This window comes from Cinclus cinclus, chromosome 1, assembly GCF_963662255.1.
Source record: "Cinclus cinclus chromosome 1, bCinCin1.1, whole genome shotgun sequence".
Taxonomy (NCBI): domain Eukaryota; kingdom Metazoa; phylum Chordata; class Aves; order Passeriformes; family Cinclidae; genus Cinclus; species Cinclus cinclus.
The window spans coordinates 40,144,541-40,158,343 of record NC_085046.1 but is presented as its reverse complement, the minus strand read 5'-3'; the positions used below and the strand labels follow the sequence as shown (position 1 = coordinate 40,158,343).

Here is a 13,803-nt window from a genome sequence, read left to right as displayed (position 1 = left end):
ATCTTATTCATTTTTTGTTACCTCTAATTACAAATACAAAAAATCCCAACTCTGTAAAAGATTTTCTTCTCAATTATACGGCTAGATGACAAAACTCTGTATTTGATTATATAGCATTTTGAAATGCAAAGAGATACAGTTCTTTTCCTAGGAACTTACAGACCAGTACAACATCAAATGAAACACAAATATGTAGCACTTCAGATCTTTAAGACTGTCCCTGTCATCAACAACTTTACGTATTTCTGGAAAAGCAGGCTTTAGATTATGTCAGCATTCTGTCTTCTCTCATACAGCTTTCCTCATGAGCTCAAATTATATGGCTTAGCACTGACACACACCTCTTAACATCTTACATACCAATTGGCTCAGCCCTTACTCCTCCAAGAAATTAATGTGTACCAAATATTGGGGTTTACTGAGTAAGCATATAATTCTGTATCCCCCTAACCAAAGGGAGCCTTCTTTGAACTAAATGGAAGTGAGATAAAATCTTGAATAGATAGGAATTTTTCTTTTTTGCTTTTTAGAAAAAATAATCCTCGTCTATAAAGAATCTAAGAAATATACATAATCTTTAAGATTCAAGAAACCTAGGAAATTGGAATGAATCTTTATGTCACGACATGGAAATATGTGCTATGAAACCAAGAAGCTCCTACAGCAATGCCAGCACAGTAAGGACAGCTGAAGGCTAAATAAACATGAAGAAACAACAACAACAACAACAAAAGAAAGGGAGCTAAAGGCAGAGGACCCCGTCTTGCTCAGTGCTACAAAACGACACATTTCACATTTGAAATTCTTAAGAATTTCATGAAGCAAAACAAATATCATCAGATTTTAAAGGCTGTCTTTGAAAGGAAGGAAATCTATTGCTGAAGAGTTGGTGCACATTGGATTAACAAAAAATTTATGTTTGGCCAAGTACTGGAAGGAGGGTAAAGCCAGGAGCCTGCGCTGGTGGTGTTTGACAGCTGTGCATTTAAAAGGGAGGGCAGGACATGGAGCAGTGATGAGGTTTTAACCACATCATAGAAGCCTGCATGAGCCACAAACCAAAGTCACTGAGATCTAAACAGGCAGCTGCTTTCAAAGCAAAAGGTTTTATATTTTCCAATAACTCAGTAGCTATTCTGCAATTTCTTGGTTAGAAGGTCCACATTTGTGAACATCTTCTGCAAAGTCTGTGTAACCTTAAACATTATGTGGTATCTGAAAAATGAAACTATTTCCCTAGGGACACTCTTCTGAGATCTGTACACAGCACCCAGACACCTCTAAACATCCAACATGACCCAGGCAATAGTTCCTCAGAGCACATTCTGCATGGAACTGTTTGTCAGAGAGACCTGAGCTTGGAACAGCACCTGCACATTGCTGAGAGCACGGGAAGCTCATGGGATCCAAAGCAGGACAGGGGATTACAGAGGCCTCATGGTCAAGCAGGTGTTAAAGATTTTAACTGTTTATCAAAGATGAAGACTTTAAAAGAAGGTGAAAGCAATAGAAGTTAAAAGAATATTCAGAGGGCTCACGATGTAAAAGAAATTTCTGCTAAAAATGGGTTGAGTTCGTGTATTTATGAAACACAGAAAATGAAAGTTATGTCATTCCATAAATGACAGCCAGAATTTGGAAACAAGAAAAAATAAATAGAAAAATTGTTAAACTGTTATTTTTTATGAAGGTCTTTACAAGGATCATATTTTCTGATACAATGAGGAAGTATTTATATAGTGCAGTCAGCAGATAATGAAAGTATTTACAAACCTGAGTTCTTAGAATTTTCTTAGAATTCAGGTAGACAGTATAAAAGCTTCAGATAACATTTCTATCATATATATGAAAGGAATTGAGAATACAAGTGAGAAAATTTGGGGATTTTTAGTAAAGAAAATTTTTGAGGATAACAGTATGTAAAAGATAGCCCTCTCTTTAAACTAGTTTCACTGAGTATTATCAGTAGAAAATCTGGCAGAATCTGTGTTGTTCTGAGTTCCCTGTAGCATTTAACAAATGTGTTAAGATATCTACAAACCAATACCTGTTTTATAGTTTTGGCTGCTGTTTTATCTAGTTTTAAGTGTCAAAAACATATGCATATATACAGACAGATACACAAATGCCCCAAGAAGAAATATTTGGAAGAGTTTTTCAGTGTTTTATCTATATAAATAAACAGAGAATTAAATAAAAAAGATAAAGCACCAAGAGAGAGGGTCTAAAAAGCTATCGAACAAAGCATTTTAAGTTCATTCACTCAGAAAAACAATTTACAGTGTCACTAATGACAAACAAGACAGCATTTGTTCATATACTAAGAGAAAAACAGTGGAAAATGTTGTTAATATTCCTCCGCTGGAATACTGTTCCCTTATCACCATCGAAGGCACAATAGCCTAGAAAACATTTTGCTCTAAATAGAGTATTCCAAGTTCTAAGTCTACTTCTCTGAAGTAAAGGATGACTATTTGAATTTACTCTCCGTGGTGGAAGAACCTGAAAGACATCCTAAGAGAAATATTTAAACTAGGCACACAGGCAGAAAATACCAATTGATTTTGGTGAAATAAGTCCATAAAAATGCAATGCTTGGAACACTTTCAAGAAGCAAAAAAAAGAAGCATGCCCAGTTATGATTAAAGCAAGATATGAGGTATTTGCAAATACATCTCTATTGCTGCAGATAATTTCCTTCTATTTAAGGGTTTTTACTCTATTAAAAGCCAGCATCAAAATGACAGTCACTTGTTACTTTTTAACATACACAAGGATAACAATTCCCTCTTCTTTCTTTTTGTCAGATATCTGTAACTCAATTTTCAATTAAAAAAAAAAGATTCTTGACCATCTAATTCATGTGTCTCACTTGCTTTAAATTTTCTCAGGGAAAGTAACCAGCTCAATGTCCTCTGACAACTTGAAGTATCTACAAAGAAAATGAAATTTAGGAAGTACTATAACAACTAGAAAATGCCGTGAGGGAATATAATGGGCATATCAGCAGAGGATAATTACTGCAATTGAGACATGTTCCTGTGAAATTGCAGAGGGAAAAGTAAGAACTTGTTATATTTTTGCATTTATTCAGAAAGAGAAAACAAAATTATCTAAATTTCTAAATTATCTAAAACATCCAAGGATACCAAGATATGAACAAAGACTGTGTTAATATCATACCTTAAACTCGCCTATCCAAACAGAACACAACTTGTTACTGAGAGACGAGCTAGGAAATTTTAATTTAATTCAGTGATTGCAAAATGTCATAAATTAGCAGGATTTCATATGAAGTTTCCTATTCAGCAACAAAATAGATGCAGTACAGAAAGACTGAGAGAGAGATACCTACATTATTACTAGTGCTCTTCACATCTCAATGGAGATGTAGAGTGACACAGAATTCATTTGTTGGCTTTCTGTGTGGCTATACAGGGCCTATACCATTAGTTTCACATGGGGCTGAATTCTCTATAGGATGAAAATACACCCACTAGGCTGAGTAGGTCTATTGATCTCAGGAAAGCAGTGCTAATAAAGGGAAAACAAAAAACCTCTCACAAATAAAACCCAGTAAAATAATAATCACGCAAAGCTACTCAGAATATCTATGAAGTTGACATGGAATCTGCTAAGCATTGAGATTTTGCAGATTTCTGGAGATGACTGTGCTTTCTCAGTCTGAAAGAAATGCAAAGACATTAACCAATTATTTATGGAACAACCAATTATTTTGTACTGTAAATCTAAGACTGAACATCATGAAATGCTTATTAGTTGAGTAAGGAAGAGTGGAGCAATTCCTTTTGGAATGGAATGAAGCCATTAGTTGAATGGAAAAGGCCCCTTAATGAGAATGATTCACTAACTCAGACACAGTGATGCTCAATTTATCTAGGCACTATACAGCTGACCATCAAAATGTTTCAAGAGGCAGAAAATAACCTTTACATTATGACTGGGTTGAAGCAGAGGGGCCTGGAGCTCCAAGTGCTCAGTTCTAAAATTTTTAAGAAACAACAGACAGTGATTGAAGTTATAAAGTCAGGGTTGGATGGATGTTTTTTTGCTTTCAGAAGGTACAGACTACAGAGCCTCCAAAGTGCCCTGTGTGCCCTTGCAGTTGTAATACTGCTTTCCTGCTGCATTTTTGGCCTGGGCCAACTTAGATGTGTGACTCTTGGCTAGACTCAAACATCCAGGTACACAGCAGTTATTCTCTTGTAACTTTTTTCTAACTGACAACAATAAAAAACCCCAAACACAACACAACAAAAACCAAATTTAAAAAAATCCAACTGCATTTACATCTCATTTGCCAAGAAAAAAACTAGTGGAAAAAGAGTTCTGTATTCAAAATTAATGTTTGAGATAACTCTTTGGGAAGGTATAACTAAGTCATAGCTCATGTGTGAAAGCCAGTGCCATGGTGCCCATTGTTTGTAACAGGCTGTTCAACATCATGTGAAAGCTACCTACTCCAGATCTTCACTCATGACTGGGTAACCAGGCAAAACTGCCCCTGCAGCAGATGAGCATTTTATCCTCTAAATGTGCTGATCTCATGAACATACATCCCACAGAATGTATGGTGATATATCACCAGGATCACATCTCAGGGAACCCAGAAGGGGAAGACAGCATGGATGGAGGAGAGCTGCCAGAATGATTTGTCTAGTCCATAATCCCACTGTCTCAGGCCAGTAGCACATGGCCAACAGCCAGGCTGATTTCTTTTTTGATGGGCCTCATGCAACCTTCTATTGCCTGGTAAACCTGAACCAGAACATTAGAGCTTGGATGAGAGATCTGGTCAAAAACACAAAAAACCCTTTCATTTCACTGCTATACCTGAAAGAAATCCATCTGAAAATCCAAAATCAATGTAATTTAACCCTAAAAGGATTTATCCATTTTCCTTCTCAGTAAGATCAGGTCTTTGAGCAGCAGAGGTTAATAACAGATAGTGTTGCATATTTCCGCTAATATTCTCCGGTTCTTCATTTTTTAATGGATATCCATAAAGAGGTCACAGCAATAAACTAGAGATGATTCTCCTTCTATGGCAATTATTGAGATGCTGGGAGGATCCTTTTCAGACTATAATTGTGATTTTCCAAGTACATTAACAAACTTGATTTTCCTTCCTGCTTCATGCAAGACACTTCTATATTAGCTGAGAGGCTTTAATACAGGTTCATCATAGCACAGATGTAGAAATTGAGTATAAGCCTTAACAGGAATCTACAACAAGAAGAACCTAGGAGTGAATAATTTTTTGCACTTGATAAAATGCCAATGATCCCTTGAATCAACCCCACTGCTAAGGTGATCATGTTTGTGCCTTGGCTTCTTAGGAAGAAGAGGAATGAATAAAACAAATCTTTTAATTATGGATTTAAAGAGTGCCCTACTCTAATAACAAGGCACAAACAGCCTCTTTTACGTGGACCAAAAACCTTACGACAAGTTCTAATTACCTGTGTTTGGAGATACAAAATCTGCCTTCCAAAACTCAAGGACAAAACAGGATCTTACAGATACCTCATGCATAGTTGAGTGAGTTTAGTTAATGGTTCAGTGACTTTCTCCCAGGCTGCATTATGTTATATCTGCATCTGAACAGAACTCGGGTAAATTAAAACCCTTAATATAGTCACTTTCCAAATAACCCTTGCTACTAAATGCCATCTGACAACTATCATGAGAGAAACATAGTAGACAATCTTTTCACGTGGGCATCTTTTCTTCTTCAAGAAACTAAGAGCTCATTCATGCTCTTTAAGAAAGCATCAAAAGTTATAGCCATTAAAATCCAGTTTCAGTGTACCTTTTGAAACAAGAGATAACAAGAAGAAAATAATCATGTTATCTTATCAAGACCCATTTTTGATGTCTGACATTGTTCATATTGAATACCCATTGTATTCCTGATATTCAAATATTTAAACATTTCCTATTTAAAAATTTTAAAAAGAAGAAAAAAATGAAATAATTTTCATATTATAGCTTTCATTCTTTATCATTCAGCTTTCTGTCTCAAGCAGGCTCTGTAAGAATATTCTGCTTTAATACTGGATCCAATGATGTGTCCTTTCTGAGGCAACTGGGAATGTGACCATGGAGAACACAGGCTTATACCAACAGCACCAACCTTGCTGACTCCTTGCTATTCACACTCTTTCCATTGGGTGTTGCTATGATATTAAACAGATTACTGCTGGGACTCAAAGTGTGCATACAGAAGGACAAGCCAAAGGTTGAACTTCTTTGCCTATGTTGCTCATCCCATTGTTCTACACAGCTGAAGTTTGTTGTAGCTGACAAAGTTGGTGGTGTAATTCATTAGCTGGTGCTGAGAAAAATTGTCAGTGACTACTTTTGAAAAAGCAGTCTTAAAATGGACTGTTGCAGCTTGTATTAAAAGCTTCATATTCTTTTATGAAGGTGATCTAACTAAAATTTATATGTACATTGCAGCATTCAATTACTGTACACTGTAGCTGTGCAGATGGCTTTATTTTAATTATAGTATTTAGTACATCTTCTGCATAAAGAACCAGGCAATGAATAAGAAGAAATTTAATGAAAGTAACCAAAAAAGGAAATAGCTTAAAGGGAGCTGGGGGCGGGGGGGAGAAGGGGGAGATAACAACTTAGGACACAATTCTTGCGAGTATTTCCTGCTCATTTAATGCAGCCCTTCAGAAAACCCAGAGGAGAAATCTTTGCAAAACTGTGGCCTTGGAGAGGTTTTGCCAAGGAGTACGTATCAAGCAACTGATCACTAAACTTTCTACAGCTATTGAATGCACAGATTATAGCTAAAGACTTGAAAAGCAAAATAATAGCTGGAACTTGGCTTTCAATGTGGCATGAACACACCAGTGAATGTCCTCTAAGGGTATTGTGAGAAAGTGCCAGGACTTCATTAAGTTATGGCCAGAAAAAATGATATAAAATAATTTAATATTTGGAATATCCTCAGTATTAACAGCTACTGCTCTTAATACTGGTAACAGTAGCTAGCAACACTAAGTGGTAACTGTGATGAACATAAAGCTTCTACAACCTGGATATTTTAAAATCGATAATGAAGCTGCTAGGCTTATATTTTTATATAAGATATTCCTAGCTTGGTAGAAAATCATTGTAATTTAGTTATGTGGCCTCTATATCAACTGGGAAAAAAAATAACAAAAAACAAACCAAAAAAAAACCCCAACAATCAAAACAACATTCAAAAGGAAAAAACACAGTGAGACAACATGAATTTTATATGTTCTTAATTTTGCAGCTTAAATTTGTCAGGCATAAATGCTTAAAGCATACAAACCTGGGTAAGAAAAAGTTGCTATGGGTCATAAAGGATAGGCTTCAGCCAATGATGTTATACACCCTCCTAGCAGAGGTGGTAATTTAAGCCACTCTCCAGGTAAATTCCAGTATTTCTGTATTCTAAACTCTTCAGTGTATTTTAAATTTCACAAGGATGGCTAGACTTACCTGGTAGACCAGGTGGGGTTTTCAGATATTTGCCATTAAAATGTTGAATTACTACTTCACATTTTTCTGTAGACTCCATTCTGGAAAAGAGAAGAGAGTGGGATATGGGTAGAGGCAATATGTGTTACTAGACTGTTATGGAAGTACTCAGTCAGCAAAAAAAACAAAAAAGCAGAAGGAGAAAAAAAGGACAAGCACAGATGCTAAGAGAAATCTTCAAAGCTGTTGGTGCTGATTTCTGCAGAGAAACTGGCTGAGCCCATTAGGACAGAGAGTGGCTCCCAAGGAGGACCTGCCACCCTCCCTGCCTGCAGCTGCACTCCCAGCTGTGTTTGAGGCACAGCCCTGTCAATGAACAGTTCCCTTCTGGCTCCAGGGCATCACCCGGAACAAGGACATTCTTTATGCTCTCACGGGCTGCTTGGAAAAGCAATGGACACATTTCTAGACTCCTTGTGCATCCAAAATAACTTCAAATGGCTTAAAGAAATGAATTGCAGGATTTGGAGAAGAAAACTGAGGATTAAACAACAATTATTAAGGATTATAATGTTAAGAAAACAACCTGCAAAGACAGACCTTATAGTAAAAGTAAAGACAATGCATATATGACTATTACAACACAGAGCCAAATTCTGAGTGAAGACAGTAACTTATTTGTAACAGTGGCATGGGAAATGCCTTACTGTTCATCTTCTGAGTTCAGGATAACTTTCTGTGTTGAGACATTAAAGCATCAACAGTGAATTTGTGCACGTATTTTTGAAGAATTGTTAGGAATACAAAGTTACGAGTCAAATCCCAAACCACGGCTATACCACATCTGGGAACTCGCCATTGTTTCAGATCTTCTAAACTAACTGCAAAAAAGTCCAGAAGAAGAGTTAACTTTGCTACAGAAGGGGTTTAGAAACTTTGAAAGGAGGAAAGAGAGAAATGTAAAGCTAGTAATTTCCTAGAAAAGTTGTGTTCAAAAACCATGTTCAGTGCTCCTTCAATACACCAGTACGTACCTCCAGGTATTCTCCACAAAATAACTCTGCTGACATATATATTGTTTACTTCTCACCAGTCTAGATCATTTCAAAATGAATTTATCCACTACCCTTCCTGTCACACAGTTTGGGGAAAGAGTGGTTCACGTATTTGTCTCCCAGTATACAATTTTGCCATAGTCCAACGGACCACACCACACAACCAATAAACAACAGCAAACCCTAAAAAATCCTGCTTGCCCACTTAATTATTTGAGGAAGACAGTCTATTGTCCAATTGTTTCAGGTGAAGTTATTAAAACTTTCCCCTTCCAGGTTGTATCACTGTGTACCATGTGGGCTGGGCTATTTCTACAAGCACAAAGACAGCGACTTAGAGCGTTCACTTTGGCTTCATTCAGATTTAACTAAGTGAATGTCTGCGCTGAGCCTTTAGAGACTCTTGTCTCTGAAAGAATAAATGTAATAAAAGTCTGTTTTCTGTAGCTCCAGGCACTTGGTGTCAAACCATGTTATGTTGCACCACACAGCAGTGACAATTTCATTTTAATACATGGGGTACATTTTAACAAGCCAAAGCAATCCCTGCAAAGAATGCAATATATAAGCTGCCAAATGAAAGAGACTCAGTGCACTTCATGCGTTTTATGTGGGAAGAGAATAAAAGTGAAACCCACAGTGTTCTGGGATAAAAAGCCCATAATTCGAATAGCACTCTGAAAAAGAATGTGCACATTTTCCTCTCAAGTTTCACAATTAATGGCTCTCAAATGCCATTGCTGGCTATCTGTAATCTGGCACACGCTTCGCTTGAAACCAACACTGGCATTATCGACTCAGCCTGAAAAGGCAGCACAATAGACAAAGCCCTCTATACATGTTCCCTTCAGATGTGTTGCTGAGTAACAACTGCATCCATCCTTTGCCCACCCCACCGGAGCCCTCCTCTGCTTTCTGCAACTTCTGTCTGTAGGGGTGGCCTTTTCCCCCAGCTGGGCAGAGGCTGGCCGGGCAGCCACTCGCTAATCAGAAAAGCATCCACCCCAGGGCCACCAAAACATGAATTGTAATTGTCCATGATACTCCTTTTCTTAGAAACAGCCCTTTCAAATTGAATTCTTCAGGATTTTTAGCTCACTGACTGACTGGGAAAAATTAAGGGTACAGAGCAACTAGATATATTAGCAAAATTGTCTTATTCTTGCCACAACAAGACCCTGGTTTTAGTTTAGTCAAAACTCTGACCAATGTCAACCACATAGATGCCAACGCCTATGGCAGGCACCTACACGAGTTGAACCAATCCACACGCATTGATTCACACATTACTCCTCTTGTTTTATCCGTAAAGACAAGCAGTATCTGGGCAGAGTCCCCAAAATACACTTTCTTTAGTTTCACATTAATAAATTCCTCCTACTTTTCCTTCAGAAAGCTGCAGCACTCCTCTAGTGTAGAATGTGCTTTGAATTATTCTTCTAATATGAGCTAACGATGTTTCAAAATGTTGCTAAAGACTGGTATTTAATAAAAATATCACTAATGAAATTGTTACAGGTAAAAAGGTTTTCTGTAAAACAGTCAACTGAGCACAGGTAAACTTGGGAGAAGAGCACACTTAAATACATTTTTTAATATTGACTTTCCTTTCATAACAGATAGAAGAAAAATATGACAAAATATGATATTCTGAATGACAGGTAAAGATCCTAGATGCTTCAAAACCTTCTACTGAAAGATACAGATATTCAACACTTGCTGGAAAGGGAAGGAAAACAGCTTCCCATGGTAATAGAAATTTGGTTCTGATTAGATCATTTGCAAAGTATCACTTTCAAATTCCTTCCAACTGTATATTTTTGGTGTTGATTCTTAGAGGATCTAAGATAATAATTCATGTTTAAATGAAATATAGAGATAACTGCAATGCATCTGAATATTATTTTGAACCAGCAAGTGTACTGCAGGAAAAATGCCATAGTTTTTTTATAATTTCTTAAAAGGTACAGAAAATGATATTAACCCAAAGGAACTAATAAAACCATAATAATTTATTTCTCTGTCTATATATCTCCCAGTTCTGGAAACCAAGTTGTAGAGTTTCCAAATACAAAATAAGTAATGAGACTTCCTATATTCTATCCAATTTGAAAAGAAGTATTTTTTTTTAAATCTGAAGAATGTTTTTATGTTTTTTTCTAGATATATTTTGTAAACTAAAGATACCTTGATATGAAAAGTAAAAGAAAAAAAATTCCAAACCAACCCAAACAGTGAACGCTTAAACAAACATCAGAACCAAATAATTTGATGTTCAGATTTTGCTATCAAATAGTTACTTTTTATCATTAAAAACTTTATATTATTCTATACCACTACTAATATAATTTATTTTATAATATAAAATTTATATGATATACCTCTCTACAGACCACACTGGCACCAATATAGTCATTATGTGTTAGAAATAATAGGGAACATTTTACATGAGGAGAGGAGAGGAGAGGAGAGGAGAGGAGAGGAGAGGAGAGGAGAGGAGAGGAGAGGAGAGGAGAGGAGAGGAGAGGAGAGGAGAGGAGAGGAGAGGAGAGGAGAGGAGAGGAGAGGAGAGGAGAGGAGAGGAGAGGAGAGGAGAGGAGAGGAGAGGAGAGGAGAGGAGAGGAGAGGAGAGGAGAGGAGAGGAGAGGAGAGGAGAGGAGAGGAGAGGCGAGGAATTTTAACTCCCTACCTAAAGCTCTTATACATGCTTATTATAAAAATTATGAAGTGTCAAAAAACAACTTAATACAATTTTTATATAAGGAATACCATGGTGATTACATAATTATTACCTGAGAAATATTCAGTACCATGTAATTACCACTTAGTGGAAAAGTGTGGGTTTGGTTTACATATATCCTGTAGTCACTTTGCTTAATAATAGTAACATAAATGAGAATCAGGACTATATTTTTTTAATATTTCCAGAGTTAATATTTAAAGATGAAATTCTTACTACCACATTTATGTTATGATCAACATATGAATATTGCTTACATTTACAAGTGTGGGAATAATAAATCTTCCAGAAAATGTTTCCTTACTGTTTAAAGCATTTTGCAAAGATGGTAGCAGGTAGGTAGTAACAGTATTATGCAGTGAGGGGAACCCAAAGAATTGGAGACCATAGGTAGAATACACACCAGAGAACTGAATTTCTTTAGCATATCAAGAAGATGACTAGAGGGGCAGTCTGATAGCACTGCACAGCTACCTTTTTGGGGAGAATAAACTAGGGAGTAAGGACTTCTTTACTCTTCCTGAGAAAGTTGTGACAAGAACAAGACCAATTCAAAAGATAAATTAAGCAGAAATATTTATCTTCAAGGAAGATGATCCACTGGCAAACATAAGCTAGAAAAGAGCGGGTTCTCTTTTTCTGGTTGATGTTTTCTAATAATTTCTGAAAGTCTTATTTTAGTAAGACACAGGCATTTTCTCAATATTAGGTAATGAGTAGTATTTCAACTGCCTATGATATAAAAGATACGAGACAAAATGATCTTCAGGTCTCAAATACTCTAAAGCTACAAGACACTTTTGATTAGCATGAGACTTCCCATGTTTTTCATCCTTCCATGGAAACACATTCACTAGTTTTTAAAATTTATTTTGTTAATTTGATTCCAGGCATTCTAAGACCCTGATGTGGCTGCAACATGTGATTTCTTACTCCCTGTACCAGATTTAGGTATCTTATCTCCCCAACTTTTCAGTTGTTAAGAGATTGCTTCAAGATGTTTGTGCGTTTTGGTTTGAATCCGTTTTATGCTGGAAAAAAGCTATTCCCTTTGCCACTCACAGCCTACGAAGACATTTATTTTGACAAGTCTCCTCATCGCTCACAAATAATATCTTTTCCCAACATGTCTTGCCTGTAGCCTGTATATTCTTCAGCTTGTCTGCTTGAACAACAGGAGGTTGTTTACTTTCTCAGATAAATATAAAAAATCTACAGAAACCACTCCTTTCCTCTCAAGATGTGGTTCATTCTATACCTTGCAGCACCACCCATTATGCCAAGGTGAGCTGAACAAGTATCTCTGAACTACAGTATCTGTATTTACAGTGCTCTCCATAGAGAAAACACTTTGAGTCAGAAAAAATAACTTCATTAACCTACATTATCCTGAAAACCTCTGAAAGATGCATAGCCTCCTTTAAGGGAAAAAAATCCAAAACATAGACATTAAAGAGTCATCTCTCTCATTTTACTTCAGTGGAAACTGGAGCATGACCATTTCTACTGAAATCCATGCAAAGCTTCTATAAATAGAATAATGATCCTGTGATGACTCAAAATCTCATTTTCTAGATTTTTTTTGCTCACGTTCAGTTGCCGAGTAGAATATTGTTTCCAAATACTAAATTTAAGACATGTGAAATGTGGACAAGAACATAAGTTTAGTAAAAAACATAGGCAGGAGAAGGAAAGCACCCTATTAAAAGATTTTCCAGAAGAATAAGGTAGGGAAAAAACGAGGATGAACCTCATACTCCCAACAGCAGGGTGTTTAAATACCCTACCACAGAACCCCCCAGCTAAGGGTCACAAAGGGATGGAAGCATCTCCCTGATGTGTACCTTTGCTCTGAGGTGAAAACTAATTGAGAATCTCTTGGCTTTGGTCTGGGAGCAGCATCATAACATTCTTTTATGACTATTTGTGTTGTACAAATTTTCTTGTGATACTGGGAAATAACATTATGAACACGCAGTCATTTCTACCTAGACCTAGGCTGATTTATGTTACTGTCTTCACAGTCTCAGGTTAAGTATTATACTGGTGCCTGCCAGCAGTGCAATACTTGACCGTCTGACTGTCAGCATTTCCATCATAAATTTCTGTTTTCAAAAGCTTATGACTTCATTGCAAAATGTCGCTTGTGGGGGGAATCTTGCAAGGTCGTTTTAAGTTACAAGACAGCAAGCAAAATAAAAAAGTTAGTGGTTTCTAACTCTTTCTTTGCACTTTATCATTTAAAAGGACCCATAAAATGCTTGTTCTGCTGTTCGGCTGAGTGTGACAAACCTGTGTATGGTATTATTAATACTACTATCTCTTTAGGGAAGATACTTAAATAATACTTGAATGGTATTTTATTGTGGGGTTATAAAAAGCAATTTTTATTTCATTGATTCCGTGCTACCAGTTAAGTCCCTCCCCAAGGTATATACCAATAGGGCCTTGCTCCCTTTTCCAAAGCCCAAGGAGTCCTTCAATTAAACTCATGGTACCTCAGGCTTGGATTATGCAAAT

The 13,803-nt window shown here is 36.7% G+C and overlaps 1 protein-coding gene across 4 annotated transcripts in view; it reads right to left on the bottom strand.

The window, feature by feature from the left end:
• The window catches only part of RBMS3 (RNA binding motif single stranded interacting protein 3), a 432,183-nt gene that overhangs the window by 125,195 nt on the left and 293,185 nt on the right, over nt 1–13,803 (bottom strand). For all 4 annotated transcript variants that reach the window (XM_062496503.1, XM_062496477.1, XM_062496494.1 and 1 more), the window contains exon 6: nt 7,510–7,589. In XM_062496503.1, the coding sequence (XP_062352487.1) occupies nt 7,510–7,589 (80 nt within the window). The remainder of the gene's footprint in view (nt 1–7,509; nt 7,590–13,803) is intronic.